This window comes from Callionymus lyra, chromosome 11 (genome assembly GCF_982586985.1).
Source record: "Callionymus lyra chromosome 11, fCalLyr1.hap1.1, whole genome shotgun sequence".
Taxonomy (NCBI): Eukaryota; Metazoa; Chordata; class Actinopteri; order Syngnathiformes; family Callionymidae; genus Callionymus; species Callionymus lyra.
This window is the reverse complement of record NC_141828.1, coordinates 2,807,556-2,830,000: the sequence shown is the minus strand read 5'-3', so window position 1 is coordinate 2,830,000 and position 22,445 is coordinate 2,807,556. Positions and strand designations below refer to the sequence as shown.

Genomic DNA, 22,445 nt, shown 5'->3' with positions numbered 1-22,445 from the left:
AAGGTTCATCTACAGTCACGACCTTCATGCAAAACATCAAGAAGTTAAAGTTCTTCTACAGTCACGACCTTCATGTGAAACATCAAGAAGTTAAGGTTCTTCTACAGTCACGACCTTCATGTGAAACATCAAGAAGTTAAAGTTCATCTACAGTCACGACCTTCATGTAAAACATCAAGAAGTTAAAGTTCTTCTACAGTCACGACCTTCATGTGAAACATCAAGAAGTTAAAGTTCATCTACAGTCACGACCTTCATGTAAAACATCAAGAAGTTAAAGTTCTTCTACAGTCACGACCTTCATGTGAAACATCAAGAAGTTAAAGTTCTTCTACAGTCACGACCTTCATGTGAAACATCAAGAAGTTAAAGTTCATCTACAGTCACGACCTTCATGTGAAACATCAAGACAAACATCTTGATTCAAGGACGTGTGACCCAACAAAGCGAGACATATGAAGATCTGGTTCTTCAGGTCCGGGTGGTTCAGGGGAGCAGCTGGACTGAGAAGACTTTTCCTCCGAGGCTCCTTCAGTTCAGCTGCTCTGGTGAGGAACAGAACTTAGAAGCTCCTGAAGGTTCTCGTTCAACGTTGTCCCAAAACTCTGCTCAGTCCAGAGTCTAAGACGCCGTGACCTCGATCCTTCCTCGACTCCTCTGAGGTCCCCGAGGACATCGGGTCACACTGGAGGTCAAACAGATCCAGGACCTGCTCAATAATGTTGTCCTGAGACTTAAACGCTGGCGTTTCCATGAAGTCGGGATCGGATGACACGGACAGAGTCCAGAGGTCAGAGGTCATAGAAAACGGTTTAACCAAAGTCACAACCAGACCTTGATCGCTGGAGAGAAGTCGACTGCGATGGTGATGGTGGCTCTCAAGTCTTATGTTGTGAGTACACAAGCAGTGAGATCTAGTGCACTGTGCACACTCAACTTGAGTGTGGATCGATGACACTTATCTTAGTGACGTGGATGACGTTCGGAGCAGATAAGTCGACGTTAATGTCGAGAAAACACTTGTTTCACAATAAAACAACACAACAACAATAATGACACAAAGCTCCGTCAAATGTTGGTGATGGTGTTGGATTTCCTGGAGGTCAAGTGAAGGTTAAACGTACCTGAGAGAGGGTTTCGACCCAGAACCAGAACGTTTGGTAGAGGCATCATCACCAGCTGCTGCAGCGTCTCCTGTGGAACAACAGAGCATTAGATCTACAGACGAGTATGGAAGACAACAGATCATTAGATCTACAGACGAGTATGGAAGACGACAGAGCATTAGATCTACAGACCAGTATGGAAGACAACAGAGCATTAGATCTACAGACGAGTATGGAAGACGACAGATCATTAGATCTACAGACGAGTATGGAAGACGACAGAGCATTAGATCTACAGACCAGTATGGAAGACAACAGAGCATTAGATCTACAGACGAGTATGGAAGACAACAGAGCATTAGATCTACAGACGAGTATGGAAGACAACAGATCATCAGATCTACAGACGAGTATGGAAGACGACAGAGCATTAGATCTACAGACGAGTATGGAAGACAACAGAGCATTAGATCTACAGACGAGTATGGAAGACAACAGAGCATTAGATCTACAGACGAGTATGGAAGACAACAGAGCATTAGATCTACAGACGAGTATGGAAGACAACAGATCATCAGATCTACAGACGAGTATGGAAGACGACAGAGCATTAGATCTACAGACGAGTATGGAAGACAACAGATCATCAGATCTACAGACGAGTATGGAAGACGACAGAGCATTAGATCTACAGACGAGTATGGAAGACAACAGATCATCAGATCTACAGACGAGTATGGAAGACAACAGAGCATTAGATCTACAGACGAGTATGGAAGACGACAGATCATCAGATCTACAGACGAGTATGGAAGACAACAGTTCATCAGATCTACATACGAGTATGGAAGACAACAGAGCATTAGATCTACAGACGAGTATGGAAGACAACAGAGCATTAGATCTACAGACGAGTATGGAAGACAACAGATCATCAGATCTACAGACGAGTATGGAAGACGACAGAGCATTAGATCTACAGACGAGTATGGAAGACAACAGATCATCAGATCTACAGACGAGTATGGAAGACGACAGAGCATTAGATCTACAGACGAGTATGGAAGACAACAGATCATCAGATCTACAGACGAGTATGGAAGACGACAGAGCATTAGATCTACAGACCAGTATGGAAGACAACAGAGCATTAGATCTACAGACGAGTATGGAAGACGACAGATCATCAGATCTACAGACGAGTATGGAAGACGACAGAGCATTAGATCTACAGACGAGTATGGAAGACAACAGAGCATTAGATCTACAGACGAGTATGGAAGACAACAGAGCATTAGATCTACAGACGAGTATGGAAGACAACAGAGCATTAGATCTACAGACGAGTATGGAAGACAACAGATCATCAGATCTACAGACGAGTATGGAAGACGACAGAGCATTAGATCTACAGACGAGTATGGAAGACAACAGATCATCAGATCTACAGACGAGTATGGAAGACGACAGAGCATTAGATCTACATACGAGTATGGAAGACAACAGAGCATTAGATCTACAGACGAGTATGGAAGACGACAGAGCATTAGATCTACAAACGAGTATGGAAGACGACAGAGCATTAGATCTACATACGAGTATGGAAGACAACAGATCATTAGATCTACAGACGAGTATGGAAGACGACAGAGCATTAGATCTACAGACGAGTATGGAAGACAACAGAGCATTAGATCTACAGACGAGTATGGAAGACAACAGATCATCAGATCTACAGACGAGTATGGAAGACGACAGATCATCAGATCTACAGACGAGTATGGAAGACAACAGAGCATTAGATCTACAGACGAGTATGGAAGACGACAGAGCATTAGATCTACAGACGAGTATGGAAGACAACAGAGCATTAGATCTACAGACGAGTATGGAAGACAACAGATCATCAGATCTACAGACGAGTATGGAAGACGACAGATCATCAGATCTACAGACGAGTATGGAAGACGACAGTTCATCAGATCTACAGACGAGTATGGAAGACGACAGAGCATTAGATCTACAGACGAGTATGGAAGACAACAGATCATTAGATCTACAGACGAGTATGGAAGACAACAGATCATCAGATCTACAGACGAGTATGGAAGACGACAGATCATCAGATCTACAGACGAGTATGGAAGACGACAGTTCATCAGATCTACAGACGAGTATGGAAGACGACAGTTCATCAGATCTACAGACGAGTATGGAAGACGACAGTTCATCAGATCTACAGACGAGTATGGAAGACGACAGATCATTAGATCTACAGACGAGTATGGAAGACGACAGATCATTAGATCTACAGACGAGTATGGAAGACAACAGATCATCAGATCTACAGACGAGTATGGAAGACGACAGATCATTAGATCTACAGACGAGTATGGAAGACAACAGATCATCAGATCTACAGACGAGTATGGAAGACGACAGATCATCAGATCTACAGACGAGTATGGAAGACAACAGATCATTAGATCTACAGACGAGTATGGAAGACAACAGATCATCAGATCTACAGACGAGTATGGAAGACGACAGATCATTAGATCTACAGACGAGTATGGAAGACAACAGATCATCAGATCTACAGACGAGTATGGAAGACGACAGATCATCAGATCTACAGACGAGTATGGAAGACAACAGATCATTAGATCTACAGACGAGTATGGAAGACGACAGATCATCAGATCTACAGACGAGTATGGAAGACAACAGTTCATCAGATCTACAGACGAGTATGGAAGACGACAGTTCATCAGATCTACAGACGAGTATGGAAGACAACAGTTCATCAGATCTACAGACGAGTATGGAAGACAACAGATCATCAGATCTACAGACGAGTATGGAAGACGACAGTTCATCAGATCTACAGACGAGTATGGAAGACGACAGTTCATCAGATCTACAGACGAGTATGGAAGACGACAGAGCATTAGATCTACAGACGAGTATGGAAGACAACAGATCATCAGATCTACAGACGAGTATGGAAGACGACAGTTCATCAGATCTACAGACGAGTATGGAAGACGACAGATCATTAGATCTACAGACGAGTATGGAAGACGACAGATCATTAGATCTACAGACGAGTATGGAAGACGACAGATCATTAGATCTACAGACGAGTATGGAAGACGACAGATCATTAGATCTACAGACGAGTATGGAAGACGACAGATCATTAGATCTACAGACGAGTATGGAAGACAACAGTTCCTCAGATCTACAGACGAGTATGGAAGACAACAGATCATCAGATCTACAGACGAGTATGGAAGACAACAGATCATCAGATCTACAGACGAGTATGGAAGACAACAGATCATCAGATCTACAGACGAGTATGGAAGACAACAGATCATCAGATCTACAGACGAGTATGGAAGACGACAGATCATCAGATCTACAGACGAGTATGGAAGATGACAGATCATTAGATCTACAGACGAGTATGGAAGACGACAGATCATCAGATCTACAGACGAGTATGGAAGACGACAGATCATCAGATCTACAGACGAGTATGGAAGACAACAGATCATTAGATCTACAGACGAGTATGGAAGACAACAGATCATCAGATCTACAGACGAGTATGGAAGACAACAGATCATCAGATCTACAGACGAGTATGGAAGACGACAGATCATCAGATCTACAGACGAGTATGGAAGACGACAGATCATCAGATCTACAGACGAGTATGGAAGACGACAGATCATTAGATCTACAGACGAGTATGGAAGACGACAGTTCATCAGATCTACAGACGAGTATGGAAGACAACAGATCATCAGATCTACAGACGAGTATGGAAGACGACAGATCATCAGATCTACAGACGAGTATGGAAGACGACAGATCATTAGATCTACAGACGAGTATGGAAGACGACAGTTCATCAGATCTACAGACGAGTATGGAAGACAACAGTTCATCAGATCTACAGACGAGTATGGAAGACGACAGTTCATCAGATCTACAGACGAGTATGGAAGACAACAGTTCATCAGATCTACAGACGAGTATGGAAGACGACAGTTCATCAGATCTACAGACGAGTATGGAAGACGACAGATCATTAGATCTACAGACGAGTATGGAAGACGACAGATCATCAGATCTACAGACGAGTATGGAAGACGACAGATCATCAGATCTACAGACGAGTATGGAAGACGACAGATCATCAGATCTACAGACGAGTATGGAAGACAACAGTTCATCAGATCTACAGACGAGTATGGAAGACAACAGTTCATCAGATCTACAGACGAGTATGGAAGACAACAGTTCATCAGATCTACAGACGAGTATGGAAGACGACAGATCATTAGATCTACAGACGAGTATGGAAGACAACAGAGCATTAGATCTACAGACGAGTATGGAAGACAACAGAGCATTAGATCTACAGACGAGTATGGAAGACAACAGATCATTAGATCTACAGACGAGTATGGAAGACGACAGAGCATTAGATCTACAGACGAGTATGGAAGACAACAGATCATCAGATCTACAGACGAGTATGGAAGACGACAGAGCATTAGATCTACAGACGAGTATGGAAGACAACAGATCATTAGATCTACAGACGAGTATGGAAGACGACAGAGCATTAGATCTACAGACGAGTATGGAAGACAACAGAGCATTAGATCTACAGACGAGTATGGAAGACAACAGAGCATTAGATCTACAGACGAGTATGGAAGACAACAGAGCATTAGATCTACAGACGAGTATGGAAGACAACAGATCATTAGATCTACAGACGAGTATGGAAGACGACAGAGCATTAGATCTACAGACGAGTATGGAAGACAACAGAGCATTAGATCTACAGACGAGTATGGAAGACGACAGAGCATTAGATCTACAGACGAGTATGGAAGACAACAGAGCATTAGATCTACAGACGAGTATGGAAGACAACAGAGCATTAGATCTACAGACGAGTATGGAAGACGACAGAGCATTAGATCTACAGACGAGTATGGAAGACAACAGATCATCAGATCTACAGACGAGTATGGAAGACGACAGAGCATTAGATCTACAGACGAGTATGGAAGACAACAGATCATCAGATCTACAGACGAGTATGGAAGACAACAGAGCATTAGATCTACAGACGAGTATGGAAGACAACAGAGCATTAGATCTACAGACGAGTATGGAAGACGACAGAGCATTAGATCTACAGACGAGTATGGAAGACAACAGATCATTAGATCTACAGACGAGTATGGAAGACAACAGATCATCAGATCAGATGGTTTCTGGTTGAAGTTGTGTTTCTGACGCTTCAGTTATATTTGTATCATCATCTCAACCAGAGCCGTTAGATTTGCTGGTTGAGCTTCAGGTTAATGTTTCAATAAAGTTCCACAGACTCGGATCAACGTGACGAGGAACTGAGACGACTCGCGTCAATCATCTGTCCTGGACTGACAGTTGACACTTGAGTCTTGCTGACTCACATGATTCAAGCATGTTTCGCCTTCATTCACAAGTCAATCAACGAAAAGATGAGCTTCAACAAGTGAGTCCCAGTTAGTCGGGGTTGTGAGGGAAGGTAGTGTGTATCTTTATAAACAAAACAATTAAATAAACAATAACAAAGAATAACATCCGTTCTAGTCGAGCAGTTTATTAAAAGGTTCATAATTATATATTTCACAATAGTTCAAAATATACAAATATTTGAGCCTAAACTGTCGAAGACAAAAGTGATTTCTTGGAGCAGAAGCATCTGAAGGTCACGTGAATATTTCATGTCTACCTGACGGCAGCAGTTTGAACCATAGGTCAGATGTTGTGACTCCATCTGCTCTGTACATAAACCATCACCTCGTCGCAGGAGAAACGCTGAGGCAGGAAAGATGACGTCATGAAGATAAAAAAGACTGTTTCCTGCTTAGATGAAGTTTTAACTTGAATTGAACAAATCAACGTCTCAGTGACGCACGAGTAGAAAATCAAGATGTTTAATGAAATCCTGGAACCAGAGCAGAAGTTACACGTCAAGAAGGTTAAAGAACTGGTTTAGAAACTGTTTTTATTATGGTTCAGACTCTAATTCATCGTTTACTTTACATGTTTGGATGAAACATGTTGAACTGCAGGGTTTGTTGTTTTTATTCACTTTAAATTAAGATTATATGCGTCTGTATGTTCATGAGCTCAGAGAAATTATTCTTCAAATGAAATGTAGAAAAATCTATTTTCCTTGATATTTCACTTCATTGCAAAGTGTTTATACAGTAGATGTTTGTGAGAGTATTTTAATGTTTAATATAATACAATATAATTATATGTTAATGTTTAATATAATACAATATAATTATATGTTAAAGTTTAATATAATACAATATAATTATATGTTAATGTTTAATATAATACAATATAATTATATGTTAATGTTTAATATAATACAATATAATTATATGTTAAAGTTTAATATAATACAATATAATTATATGTTAAAGTTTAATATAATACAATATAATTATATGTTAAAGTTTAATATAATACAATATAATTATATGTTAATGTTTCATATAATACAATATAATTATATGTTAATGTTTAATATAATACAATATAATTATATGTTAATGTTTAATATAATACAATATAATTATATGTTAATGTTTCATATAATACAATATAATTATATGTTAAGGTTTCATATAATACAATATAATTATATGTTAATGTTTAATATAATACAATATAATTATATGTTAAAGTTTCATATAATACAATATAATTATATGTTAATGTTTCATATAATACAATATAATTATATGTTAATGTTTCATATAATACAATATAATTATATGTTAATGTTTCATATAATACAATATAATTATATGTTAATGTTTCATAGATAACGATTCCCTCTCATCATTATTGAAAAAAATGTCTCAAGATTATCTCAATAATAATAATTACTCATAAATCATTTTCTTTCAATACAACCTCAAGGATGTCACTAGAAAAATACACTTGAATCGTTGGTTTGTGTTTCCGGGCGAAACCAGATCGACGGTTCAGTTGTACGACACGTGAGACATGTTGACGAATATTAAACAAAGACGTGTCTTTATCACGGTTTGAACCGTTATATTATTATTATTGTATAATATATCTCTTCATACAGGAGGTCACAGGTCAACAAATACAGACATTAATCATCTTGTTCAAGTGTTTTCACTGGAGGTCAGATCTGACCAACATGTTTGTATTTCACTAGAATATTAATATAATGTTAATATAATAATGAATTCAACATTACATTAGATTTTCTATTAAAAGGTTTTTGTTATTTTAATTGAATTTGACGATTTCTCTATAATTAAATATAATGTTACCTTGTTTTGTTTATTCTGATTCATTAAAACATTAAATAATTTCAAAATAAATCTTTTTAGTTTGTTTACTAGTAGAGTTTGAAGTTTTAATCCCCATTATTTTCTAAATTCAACATTTTATAATTCCACAAACTTTTAAATTCAAAATAAAAACGTTGTTAAAATAAAGTTAATTTAGTGAATTCTAATCTAATATAAAATCCTTCTCAGACGCTTCAAGCCGCGAGGAAACAGACTCGTTTCCCCCTCATACCAGACGGTGATGAGCCTCATGGCTCAGCTCATATCTGGACCTGGTGACCGCGGGACTCGAACCCCCGACCAGATGATCCTTGACTGACAGGAGCGTGTTCTGCTGGCTCAGCAAACACATGGCAGACGACAGGTGGAGACGACAGGTGTTTCCAGAAACATTTGTTCTGTTGACGAACCTTCATCTAAAGACATCACGTCTTCATCACGTCTTCATCACGTCTTCATCACGTCTTCATCACGTCTTCATCACGTCTTCATCACGTCTTCATCACGTCTTCTTCACGTCTTCATCACGTCTTCATCACGTCTTCATCACGTCTTCATCACGTCTTCATCACGTCTTCATCACGTCTTCATCACGTCTTCATCACGTCTTCATCACGTCTTCTTCACGTCTTCATCACGTCTTCATCACGTCTCCATCACGTCTCCATCACGTCTCCATCACGTCTTCATCACGTCTTCATCACGTCTTCATCACGTCTTCTTCACGTCTTCATCACGTCTTCATCACGTCTTCATCACGTCTTCATCACGTCTTCATCACGTCTTCATCACGTCTTCATCACGTCTTCATCAAGTCTTCATCACGTCTTCATCACGTCTTCATCACGTCTCCATCACGTCTTCATCACGTCTTCATCACGTCTTCATCACGTCTTCATCACGTCTTCATCACGTCTTCATCACGTCTTCATCACGTCTTCATCACGTCTCCATCACGTCTCCATCACGTCTTCATCACGTCTTCATCACGTCTTCATCACGTCTTCATCACGTCTTCATCACGTCTTCATCACGTCTTCATCACGTCTTCATCACGTCTTCATCACGTCTTCATCACGTCTTCATCACGTCTCCATCACGTCTTCATCACGTCTCCATCACGTCTTCATCACGTCTTCATCACGTCTTCATCACGTCTTCATCACGTCTTCATCACGTCTTCATCACGTCTTCATCACGTCTTCATCACGTCTTCATCACGTCTCCATCACGTCTTCATCACGTCTTCATCACGTCTTCATCACGTCTCCATCACGTCTCCATCACGTCTTCATCACGTCTTCATCACGTCTTCATCACGTCTCCATCACGTCTTCATCACGTCTTCATCACGTCTTCATCACGTCTTCATCACGTCTTCATCACGTCTCCATCACGTCTTCATCACGTCTTCATCACGTCTTCATCACGTCTTCATCACGTCTTCATCACGTCTTCATCACGTCTTCATCACGTCTTCAGGAGAATCTCAGGACATTCAACCAACTTCAGAACAACAGAAGCTTCAGACTCAACAATATGACACTTGGATTTATTCATTTGCGTGTAAGTCTAGTTTTGTTACTCGACTGAGTGAGAACCGAGTTATTCCAGAATCGGAAGAGTTCGTGACGAGTCCCTGCAGGAGGACTTAAGGTTGCAGGTTTGAATCCCATTAAGAGGAAACATTTAAGTTCAAGATTTTCTAACTAAAGCAAATATTATTAAATAAATATTTAAGTCTTGGTTTTACATTAAATCATTTGTATCGAGTCGAAGCTTTATTTGTTTTTCACCTCGAAAAGTTGTTAATATTTTCAATTATTATAATTTTTCCGTTGTTTAAGCAGGTATGTATATATTATGAAGTTAAAATACATTTATAAACAATAAATGAATGTATTAGTGTATAGATAAATAACTTAATGCTTAAATAGGAAAATTGTGAATAAATATTGAAATGCCAAAATAAATCAATTCATAAATTATCTATTATTTAACAAAGTTAAATATGATATTATGATATTATATATTTATATTGGGCATTTATCCATGGATTTGGACTTTCATTGGTTCTATCATTTAATGTATTTCCTTATTTACAAATATGTGTTTATCGTTTACATTTTGGTCTTTAATTCCACAATTTGCTGCCGTTATGCAGATCGAGAGCGACTGTAGTGAGTTTATCATGTTTTTATTTCTCTTTTGAACTCCGAGGGTCACAACAACTCTGGTGGTGGCGTCAGGAGCGCAGACTCTTTGTTCCGAGCCTCTGATTGGCCGAGCCTTCGTCACAACGAGGTGCGAGACTCTCCATCGTTGAAGAGCCGAGGTGGTGGTTTTGAAAAGTCATTTCTGACGACAGGAGGATTGGAAGGTGACGAGGAAACGCTTTGAGGATCAGCGGCTAATAACACGAGCGAGGATTAATATTTCCTGAGGATGAGCCGCTTAGAGCTCATGAATAAACATGAACCGCGACTCAGAAGTGAAGAGTCGACAAACGCTCCATGAAACGGGTCGATAAACGAGAAGAGGAAGAGAAGCATCACTTCTTCCTCTCAGCATGCAGGCCTTCTTCTCTTTCTCTCTCTCGCTCTCTCTCCTCCCCCTCCACATATTTCCTCCCCATCCCCCTCTTCCCTCCACTCTGCTATATTATTGATTCACTCGCTTCTCTGCGACGATGAAGCTCCTGAAGCTCCTGAAGCTCCTGCAGCTCCTGAAGCTCCTGAAGCTCCTGAAGCTCCTGAAGCTCCTGCAGCTCCTGCAGCTCCTGAAGCTCCTGAAGCTCCTGAAGCTCCTGCAGCTCCTGCAGCTCCTGAAGCTCCTGAAGCTCCTGAAGCTCCTGAAGGAAACGAATCAATCATGTTGAGCCGACGTTCAACAAATCATCACATTTGAACAGATGTGTATTGTGTGTATGACAGGTGTGTGTGTGTTGACGTGTGTGTGTGTGTGTAGATGCGTATCATGATATATTGTGATTGTGTAGGAAGAACAACAATATATTTTACATTTAAACTGAAGAAAAAGTAAATAAAAAACACAACATGTTTACCATCAGTTCACTGACTTCAGATGATAATAAGATAATAATAATAATAATAATAATAATAATAAACATCATGTTAATAGATGTTTATATTTGACAAGAGAATCCAAGAAAGATCAAGTGAATATTTCAATGTAATAGTTAATTTAAAAAACAACACATTTATCACTTTGGAAAAGTAAAAGAAATGTTGTGATATTAAAAATTCATATTTTTAAAGCACACTTATTGATCTTGAATCAATCATTTCAAGATAAACTCGATCTTCATGTGAGTGAATTAAATCCCTTTTAAATACATAAAGATCATTTTTTGCTTTAAAAGAACTGAATCCACACAATTCTAATTTGATCATAAAAACTTGTAAATTAAAGAAAAATTAAATAAAATATATTAAAATGAAGCTCGACTTTTGTCTTAAAAACATGAATAAACGATCATTTCTCATCCTGGTCTATTAACAACTGACTTTAACTGTCGCTGCCATGAATAAATAATTGTAACGACATCGTCTCCACATGTTTCGACAACAAGTGAATAAAAAACAGTTTTTCTAGCGAGTCTGAGTTTGTTCTGAGCGGATGTTGATGATGAAGACAAGATGTGGATGAAACTGCAGCCTTGAGGATTAGACCTCGTGCACATGTGCGCACACACACACACACACACACACACACACACCCACACACACACACACACGTCAATGATGGCAGGAAGGCTTTATAAATTATTACTGTGGCAGCAGGTTTTAAGAACACTGCTAATGTAAGACTATGTTGCTCACACACACACACACACACACACACACACACACACGGACACACGCGCACACACACACACACACACCCTTCATCCAGACTTGACTCTGTCAGGAGTTAATTGTGAAGCGAGTGAGCGTCTCCGTCTAAACGCCTGGATCACACCCTTACTGCAGACATGAAGTGTTGCCATGGAAACCAAGAGATGGGTTTATTCTCCCCCTGCCGACACATCCAGTACAAACCATGTGCAAACACACACACACTGTCTCCGAACACACGAACACACACCGTCTCCGAACACACGAACACACACTGTCTCCGCACACACGAACACACACTGTCTCCGAACACACGAACACACACCGTCTCCGAACACACGAACACACACCATCTCCAGGCGATAACACTGCAGACTTTTCTCCGGCAGGAGAAAAAAGCTCAGAGAGTTGAAGGTCATCACAGCAACAATGGAAGCATTTCCTGTTCAGCGGCTGAATGTAGACTCTTGCTGCTCTGTCAGTGAGAACACTATAGAGCCCTATAGAACACTATAGAACACTAATATAACCATATACAACCCTATAGAACACTATAGAACCCTATAGAGCCCTATAGAACCCTAAAAGAACACTATAGAACACTATAGAACACTAATATAACCATATACAACCCTATAGAACACTATAGAACCCTATAGAGCCCTATAGAACCCTAAAAGAACACTATAGAACACTATAGAACACTAATATAACCATATACAACCCTATAGAACACTATAGAACCCTATAGAACCCTAAAAGAACACTAGAACACTAATATAACCATATACAACCCTATAGAACACTATAGAACCCTATAGAACCCTAAAAGAACACTAGAACACTAATATAACCATATACAACCCTATAGAACACTATAGAGCCCTATAGAACCCTAAAAGAACACTAGAACACTAATATAACCATATACAACTCTATAGAACACTATAGAGCCCTATAGAACCCTAAAATAACACTAGAACACTAATATAACCATATACAACCCTATAGAACACTATAGAGCCCTATAGAACCCTAAAAGAACACTAGAACACTAATATAACCATATACAACCCTATAGAACACTATAGAGCCCTATAGAACCCTAAAAGAACACTAGAACACTAATATAACCATATACAACCCTATAGAACACTATAGAACCCTATAGAGCCCTATAGAACCCTAAAAGAACACTATAGAACATTAAAGGTAAAATTGTATTAAGAACACTATAGAACACTATAGAACCCTAAAAGAATACTATAGAATCCTATAGAACACTAATAAAGTTAGAACCCTAAAAGAATACTATAGAATCCTATAGAACACTAATAAAGTTAGAACCCTAAAGAACATTAAATAACACTATAGAACCCTAAAAGGAACCCTATAGAACACCAAAGAACAATATAAAACATTAAATAACACTATAGAACACTATAGAACACCAAAGAACAATATAAAACATTAAAGAACACTATAGAACACTAAAGAACACTATAGAACACCAAAGAACACTATAGTAAGTAAGTCATTATTGTTTATATAGAACACTATAAAACACTAAAGAATACTATAGAACACTAAAGGTTTTATCACTGAAGACATCAGAACTACAACACAAACGCCTGGAAAACTAAAAAGATGTTGTTGCAATAAAAAGCTGGAGCTTCTGTAAATGATGTTCTTTGTTCTGTTTATTTGATCCAAAGAAGAAATAATGTTACTTTCATTTATAGTAATAAATAAGATAAAATATTGATTCACGGAAATGTTTAACGATATATATCGATATTCAACAACACAGTTTCCATTTTTATTTACAATTAATGTGAAAATATTCAGTGTTTGTTCATGTTTGTGTTTCTATTAAACTTCCGGCCTCTAGATGGCAGCAGTTGTTACGTCCTCCACAGATAAAGGAATAATGTACTCCACAATACTGCACATATATACTTGTTACTACACTATCACAACACCAGAGTCAAGTACTGGACAATACTACATATATATACTTGTTACTACACTATCACAACACCAGAGTCAAGTACTGGACAATACTACACATATATACTTGTTACTACACTATCACAACACCAGAGTCAAGTACTGCACAATACTACACTTATATACTTGTTACTACACTATCACAACACCAGAGTCAAGTACTGGACAATACTACACATATATACTTGTTACTACACTATCACAACACCAGAGTCAAGTACTGCACAATACTACACTTATATACTTGTTACTACACTATCACAACACCAGAGTCAAGTACTGCACAATACTACACATATATACTTGTTACTACACTATCACAACACCAGAGTCAAGTACTGGACAATACTACACATATATACTTGTTACTACACTATCACAACACCAGAGTCAAGTACTGGACAATACTACACATATATACTTGTTACTACACTATCGAAACACCAGAGTCAAGTACTGCACAATACTACACATATATACTTGTTACTACACTATCACAACACCAGAGTCAAGTACTGGACAATACTACACATATATACTTGTTACTACACTATCACAACACCAGAGTCAAGTACTGGACAATACTACACATATATACTTGTTACTACACTATCACAACACCAGAGTCAAGTACTGGACAATACTACACATATATACTTGTTACTACACTATCACAACACCAGAGTCAAGTACTGGACAATACTACACATATATACTTGTTACTACACTATAACTATATATCATTATATCAAGATACTATCAACTCACTCAATAAGGTCACTTCCCTGCCTCAGACTCACTGATGTCTAGAAGGAGTATCTTTATAAATACCTCCCTGAAGTGAACCAGGTTCTATAAATGTGTCGAAGGCTTTAAAAAGAAGCTCCGGCGTGACTGACGACCTAATTCAGTTCAGAAGCAACTGTTGCCGTGATCAGCAGATGGAGGATCGTCGACACCAGGAGGAGGAGAAAACAAACCATTACTACGAGACTTCTTTTGTTCTTCATTGATAACCATCAGCTAAAGTGCTTTTTACACGACCAGCCTGAGGCGGAACCAGTGGAGCCTCCTGATGATGAGCCTGGATGATGGGAAGTGATGGTGTTTCCAGTCAGAGAAACAAACTCTAATGTTGCTGCTTAGAAAACATAACATTCATCTGTGAGTTATAACAGCTGAACAAATGTGTGTGTGTGTGTGACTCTATTGTATCATCAGTGTGTGTGTGTGTTGTTGTGATGTTTGACTCTATTGTATCATCAGTGTGTGTGTGTGTTGTTGTGATGTGTGACTCTATTGTATCATCAGTGTGTGTGTGTGTTGTTGTGATGTTTGACTCTATTGTATCATCAGTGTGTGTGTGTTGTTGTGATGTGTGACTCTATTGTATCATCAGTGTGTGTGTGTGTTGTTGTGATGTGTGACTCTATTGTATCATCAGTGTGTGTGTGTTGTTGTGATGTGTGACTCTATTGTATCATCAGTGTGTGTGTGTTGTTGTGATGTGTGACTCTATTGTGTCATCAGTGTGTGTGTGTTGTTGTGATGTGTGACTCTATTGTATCATCAGTGTGTGTGTGTGTTGTTGTGATGTTTGACTCTATTGTATCATCAGTGTGTGTGTGTTGTTGTGATGTGTGACTCTATTGTATCATCAGTGTGTGTGTGTGTTGTTGTGATGTGTGACTCTATTGTATCATCAGTGTGTGTGTGTTGTTGTGATGTGTGACTCTATTGTATCATCAGTGTGTGTGTGTTGTTGTGATGTGTGACTCTATTGTATCATCAGTGTGTGTTTTTACAAAACTCTCTTTTCATTGAAATATTGACATTAGAAATTGATCTTAAGCTCCGCCCACTAAAAACAATGTTTTTCTGTAGATTAAATCTTGTTGACAATAACCACACCCACTACAGTAATAGATTCAAAACATGGACAGGACAGCAGTAACGAGTCACACAAGCAAACAAACGTGTCTCTAGACTCTGCTGCTGAGAATAGTTCAACACACTCTGACAGCAGGAACATCTCGGCACACAGACTCGTCTCTCAACCCAAACATTTTCCACACGAGGCTCTGGTCATGTGACACGTCAGGTCAAGTCGAGAGACTCTGAGACGCTTGTTAATGTGTATTTTCTCATGGACAAATATTCCAACACTTTTGAATCCACAATTCAAGACCTGATCGTAGACATTGGTGTTCATGAGCCAAACATCTCCGACTCTTCTGGATCTGCTGCATCATCAAGACTCAGTTACCTTCAGAGTAACCTTCAGAGGTACCTTCATGTACCTTCAGAGTAACCTTTATGTACCTTTAGAGGTACCTTCATGTACCTTCAGAGGTACCTTCAGAGTAACCTTCATGTACCTTCAGAGATACCTTCAGAGTAACCTTCATGTACCTTCAGAGATACCTTCAGAGTAACCTTCATGTACCTTCAGAGTAACCTTTATGTACCTTTAGAGGTACCTTCATGTACCTTCAGAGATACCTTCAGAGTAACCTTCATGTACCTTCAGAGATACCTTCAGAGTAACCTTCATGTACCTTCAGAGGTACCTTCAGAGATACCTTTATGTACTTTTAGAGGTACCTTCATGTACCTTCAGAGGTACCTTCAGAGTAACCTTTATGTACCTTCAGAGGTACCTTCATGTACCTTCAGAGGTACCTTCATGTACCTTCAGAGGTACCTTCAGAGTAACCTTTATGTACCTTCAGAGGTACCTTCATGTACCTTTAGAGGTACCTTCAGAGTAACCTTCAGAGGTTTGCGCTTGATGGATCTACTGACTCATCTACAGAAACATCTTGAAATGTTTTTATTTGTTCAGGCTTTTCCTTGATTTTCTGGAACTCCAGTTTTATCTTAAAGTATATATTTTATTGAATACTGTTTTGATTGTTTAAGCGCTTTGTGACCCTGGTCTGGAAAAGCTCTATATAAATACAAATTACTTACTTACTTCAGAGTGACCTTCAGAGGTGCCTTCAGAGGTACCTTCAGAGTAACCTTCAGAGTGACCTTCAGAGATCCTTTCAGAGATACCTTCAGAGTGACCTTCAGAGATACCTTCAGAGATACCTTCAGAGTAACCTTCAGAGATACCTTCAGAGTGACCTTCAGAGTAACCTTCAGAGGTACCTTCAGAGTAACCTTCAGAGTAACCTTCAGAGTTACCTTCAGAGGTGCCTTCAGAGGTGCCTTCAGAGTGACCTTCAGAGGTACCTTCAGAGTGACCTTCAGAGGTACCTTCAGAGTGACCTTCAGAGTGACCTTTACAGCTACCACGTGACCTCACGCCTGCAGCTCCAGGCCACAGTGAAGCGATCCGTTCATGAGAAGCCGTGAGTCACGAGAGCGAGAAGGAAACTCCTGGCAGTAAAAACAAGTTTATTGGAGAACGAGCGAGAGAACGTGACGACAGAAGCTCTTTCTGGAGGATCTTCTCATGAAAACCCATCGTTAGCTTCGTTTATTACTTTAACGATCGTAGTTTTCCTTCAGTCGCCGTCGACTCAACTCAACGGTGTGGAAACTGAAAGAAGATCAGCTTCGATCTCTGGCCAGAGAAATACTTGAGAGTTGCTCTTGGACTGCAAACCTTCAGGTCATGAAAGGACTTCTGTGTCTCAGGAGCGTCAACAGAGCTGCTCTCATGCTGCAGTTCAAGACTTTTTTAATTCACCTTCTGGTCCAAAGTTGTGTTATTTTGTTAAAAAACCAACATCAGGACGATCCACGCACAGTTTTTAAATCTCTAAAGAGCCACAGGAATCTGGTTCCTCTGAGGTTTTTCCTCTGAGGTCCAGAGTCTGTTTGGACGGATCCGTGGAAAAGTGACTCTGCAGTGAAAGCATGATTCAGTGAAAGTCAAGTATCTTCAACTAAACCTTCAGTGTTTCTGGAAGAAACTAAAAAAACATTCAACTGTAAAAGTAATAAAATGCTCCGAGTACTTTCTGATGACCTACTTCTAACTTTGTATATTCAGCAGGTATCAGGCTTTTATTTTGAAATGCATTCATTAATGACTTTATCTCAAGGCCATTATTTTAATTCACCGCGGGCAGGAAACATGATTATGTCGTAAGAGCTTCTCAGTGTTTCCTTCCCAGTGAATCAAGATCAAATCCATCAACAGCTGCTCGACCACAATCGTTCCATCAAGACGTCTAGACGCTCCTGCCTCCAGCTTGAGGAGAAACAATGAAATCAAATCTATTCTCCAGATCCTGGAACACAAGGAACGAGTCTCTCGACTCTCGTGTCGATTTCCTCTCATTTCCCAAGAGCGCCGTGACGTCACAACACACCACAGGAACCTTCTTCACACGAGAAGGAACCAGTGGATCATGAGCGACTGATCTGATGAAGATCTAAACGGTTCCACGAGTGACTTGAGTCCAGAGCATCAGAGCATCAGGTCAACGAAGCCTTCAGTGACCGACGAGGAAACATGGATTTGCTGAGTCAGTGAAACGAGTGTCGACGTCGTCAGAGTTCAGAGAAGAAGGACCTGCTGAGTCCATTAGAGACACTGGAACACACATGTGTGTAACTGCAGAGTGTGTGTGTAACTGCAGAGTGTGTGTGTAACTGCAGAGTGTGTGTGTAACTGCAGAGTGTGTGTGTAACTGCAGAGTGTGTGTGTAACTGCAGAGTGTGTGTGTAACTGCAGAGTGTGTGTGTAACTGCAGTGTGTGTGTGTAACTGCAGAGTGTGTGTGTAACTGCAGAGTGTGTGTGTAACTGCAGTGTGTGTGTGTAACTGCAGAGTGTGTGTGTAACTGCAGAGTGTGTGTGTAACTGCAGAGTGTGTGTGTAACTGCAGCGTGTGTGTGTAACTGCAGCGTGTGTGTGTAACTGCAGTGTGTGTGTAACTGCAGAGTGTGTGTGTAACTGCAGAGTGTGTGTGTAACTGCAGAGTGTGTGTGTGTAACTGCAGAGTGTGTGTGTAACTGCAGAGTGTGTGTGTAACTGCAGAGTGTGTGTGTAACTGCAGAGTGTGTGTGTAACTGCAGAGTGTGTGTGTGTAACTGCAGAGTGTGTGTGTGTAACTGCAGAGTGTGTGTGTAACTGCAGAGTGTGTGTGTAACTGCAGAGTGTGTGTGTAACTGCAGAGTGTGTGTGTAACTGCAGAGTGTGTGTGTGTGTAACTGCAGAGTGTGTGTGTGTAACTGAGAGAGAGAGGGTCGAACGACAGAGTCGTCACAACTGTTTTCAGTAGAATCCCGACAAACAAAAGGTTCTATTGGCATCAACAAGAAAATGTTGTGAACACGGTTATTTTAACTGAGAACATTAATTTGTTTAACTCGAGTCGAAAACATGAACACACAACAGGAATGAAGTGTGTGTGTGTGTGTGTGTGTTTGGGGGGTTGTTAACTCGTGGGTGGTCTCAGTGACAGTTGCTAGTGACCGGGAGGCCAGATGCATGATGGGACACGGCAATGATTTACACAATCTTCTTTCTTACTAGAACTAGACAATTGTGTTTTATTGTAACACAACATCAGGCACATTAACTATTGCAGTCAGAATCTCTTTTCCTGTCAGTGAATATTGAATCTAACACTAATAATAATATTCAATCCAACAGTAATAATAATCAATCCAACAGTAATAATAATCAATCCAACACTTGTAAGAATCAATCCAACGTTTACAACAATCAATCCAACACTAATAATAATATTCAATCCAACACTAATAATAATAATCAATCCAACACTTGTAACAATCAATCCAACGTTTATAACAATCAATCCAACACTAATAATAATAATCAATCCGACACTTGTAACAATCAATCCAACGTTTATAACAATCAATCCAACACTAATAATAATAATCAATCCAACACTAATAATAATAATCAATCCAACACTGCATGTTGAAGATCGGTCCAGTCATGCACTACACACATGTTAACACACGCAGCAGCACTTTTGAACACAAAGACTCACAACTCAACGAGGCACATTTCTCTGATAAAACAGTTTAAACAACACAACATTCATTTAACTCATTTGTGTAAAGAAGCTTCAGTTCTGCGCACAAATGTTTTGTCGACACTTTTAAATCGCGCACACGTTCCACACAACGGGAACAATCGACACACAATGTTCAGAATCTCCGCAGAAAACCTCGACAACAATCGACCAAACTCTTGGAAACATTGTAGAACAAAATACAACCCAGAGGTTGAGAAAACAGAAGCACTCGTGACAATATCAACAAACACTGATGAGAAACGTGACGTCAACTGCACACACACGCACACACACACACACACACACACACACACACACACACACACACACACACACACACTGACAGGAAGTCTCTCACGCGACATAAACTCGTACCTAGAACAGGTTCAATAACCTTCTGTTCATCAACAAAAGGTTAATTTATAGAAATAATTAAAGTTAAATAAATCCAAAGATCAAAACAGACTCAACTTTCAACCAAAGTATGAACGAAACACGAGCTCCGGCGGTTTGATGTTATGAAGCAGAAATAAACAAAAAGGGAAACAATCAGTTTCAGGAAGTGTGTCGAGGAAGAGCCAGTGTTTAAATATTCCAGATGACTTTATAGATCCGTATCTGGTAACATCTGGTAACATCTGGTAACATCTGGTCACATCTGGTCACATCTGCCAACACGTGATCAACACCATCATGGTGGCTCGTCTCAACATGAACGTCCAGGACAGAGGTCTGGTCCTGACCCCGCAGTGGGACCAGGTCACCAGGAGGTCGTACCTGATAGAAGGCCTTGATCTGCCTGATGAGTATCGAGAGGTTCTGGATGCGGAGAGTCGGGTCGTTGTTGACCTTCTTGTTGGTCCTTTGCACCGTGGCCTTGGGATTTCTGTGGGAAACACAGACGGTGAGATGTGAGTTCAAAACAAGTTTGAATGAGATGCTATCAAGATCTACCTGTGCAGGTGTTTTACAATGAATGACAACATGACACACAGGCTGTGATGATGGTTTTCTTATTTTTTCTTACATAGTAACGCGACAAGTAAGTAAGTAATTTTATTTATATACTTTAGAACTTTTCCAGACCAGGGTCACAAAACGCTTAAACAATCAAAACAATAATCAATAAAATATATATTTTAAAGATCAAGATAATACTGATAACACAACAGGAGTTCCAGAAAATCAAGGAAAAGCCTGAACAAATAGAAACGTCTTAAGATGTTTCTTGAAGGAGTCAGTAGATCATCAAACACACATGTTTCTTGAAGGAGTCAGTAGATCATCAAACACAGATGTTTCTTAAAGGAGTCAGTAGATCATCAAATACAGATGTTTCTTGAAGGAGTCAGTAGATCATCAAACACAGATGTTTCTTGAAGGAGTCAGTAGATCATCAAACACAGATGTTTCTTGAAGGAGTCAGTAGATCATCAAACACAGATGTTTCTTGAAGGAGTCAGTAGATCATCAAACACACATGTTTCTTGAAGGAGTCAGTAGATCATCAAACACAGATGTTTCTTAAAGGAGTCAGTAGATCATCAAATACAGATGTTTCTTGAAGGAGTCAGTAGATCATCAAACACAGATGTTTCTTGAAGGAGTCAGTAGATCATCAAACACAGATGTTTCTTGAAGGAGTCAGTAGATCATCAAACACAGATGTTTCTTGAAGGAGTCAGTAGATCATAAAACACAGATGTTTCTTGAAGGAGTCAGTAGATCATCAAACACAGATGTTTCTTGAAGGAGTCAGTAGATCATCAAACACACATGTTTCTTGAAGGAGTCAGTAGATCATCAAACACACATGTTTCTTGAAGGAGTCAGTAGATCATCAAACACAGATGTTTCTTGAAGGAGTCAGTAGATCATCAAACACAGATGTTTCTTGAAGGAGTCAGTAGATCATCAAACACACATGTTTCTTGAAGGAGTCAGTAGATCATCAAACACACATGTTTCTTGAAGGAGTCAGTAGATCATCAAACACACATGTTTCTTGAAGGAGTCAGTAGATCATCAAACACAGATGT

The 22,445-nt window shown here is 39.5% G+C and overlaps 1 protein-coding gene across 8 annotated transcripts in view; it reads right to left on the bottom strand.

The window, feature by feature from the left end:
• Positions 1-22,445, bottom strand: part of ccdc88ab (coiled-coil and HOOK domain protein 88ab) — an 85,997-nt gene that overhangs the window by 44,914 nt on the left and 18,638 nt on the right. For all 8 annotated transcript variants that reach the window (XR_015713020.1, XM_087803034.1, XM_087803038.1 and 5 more), the window contains exons 3-4: positions 21,184-21,292; positions 1,125-1,194 (exon numbers count right to left, since the gene is read on the bottom strand). Coding sequence is in view for 7 of the 8 variants with exons in the window: in XM_087803034.1 (XP_087659160.1) it covers positions 1,125-1,194; positions 21,184-21,292 (179 nt within the window). In the remaining variant the exon portion in view is untranslated. The remainder of the gene's footprint in view (positions 1-1,124; positions 1,195-21,183; positions 21,293-22,445) is intronic.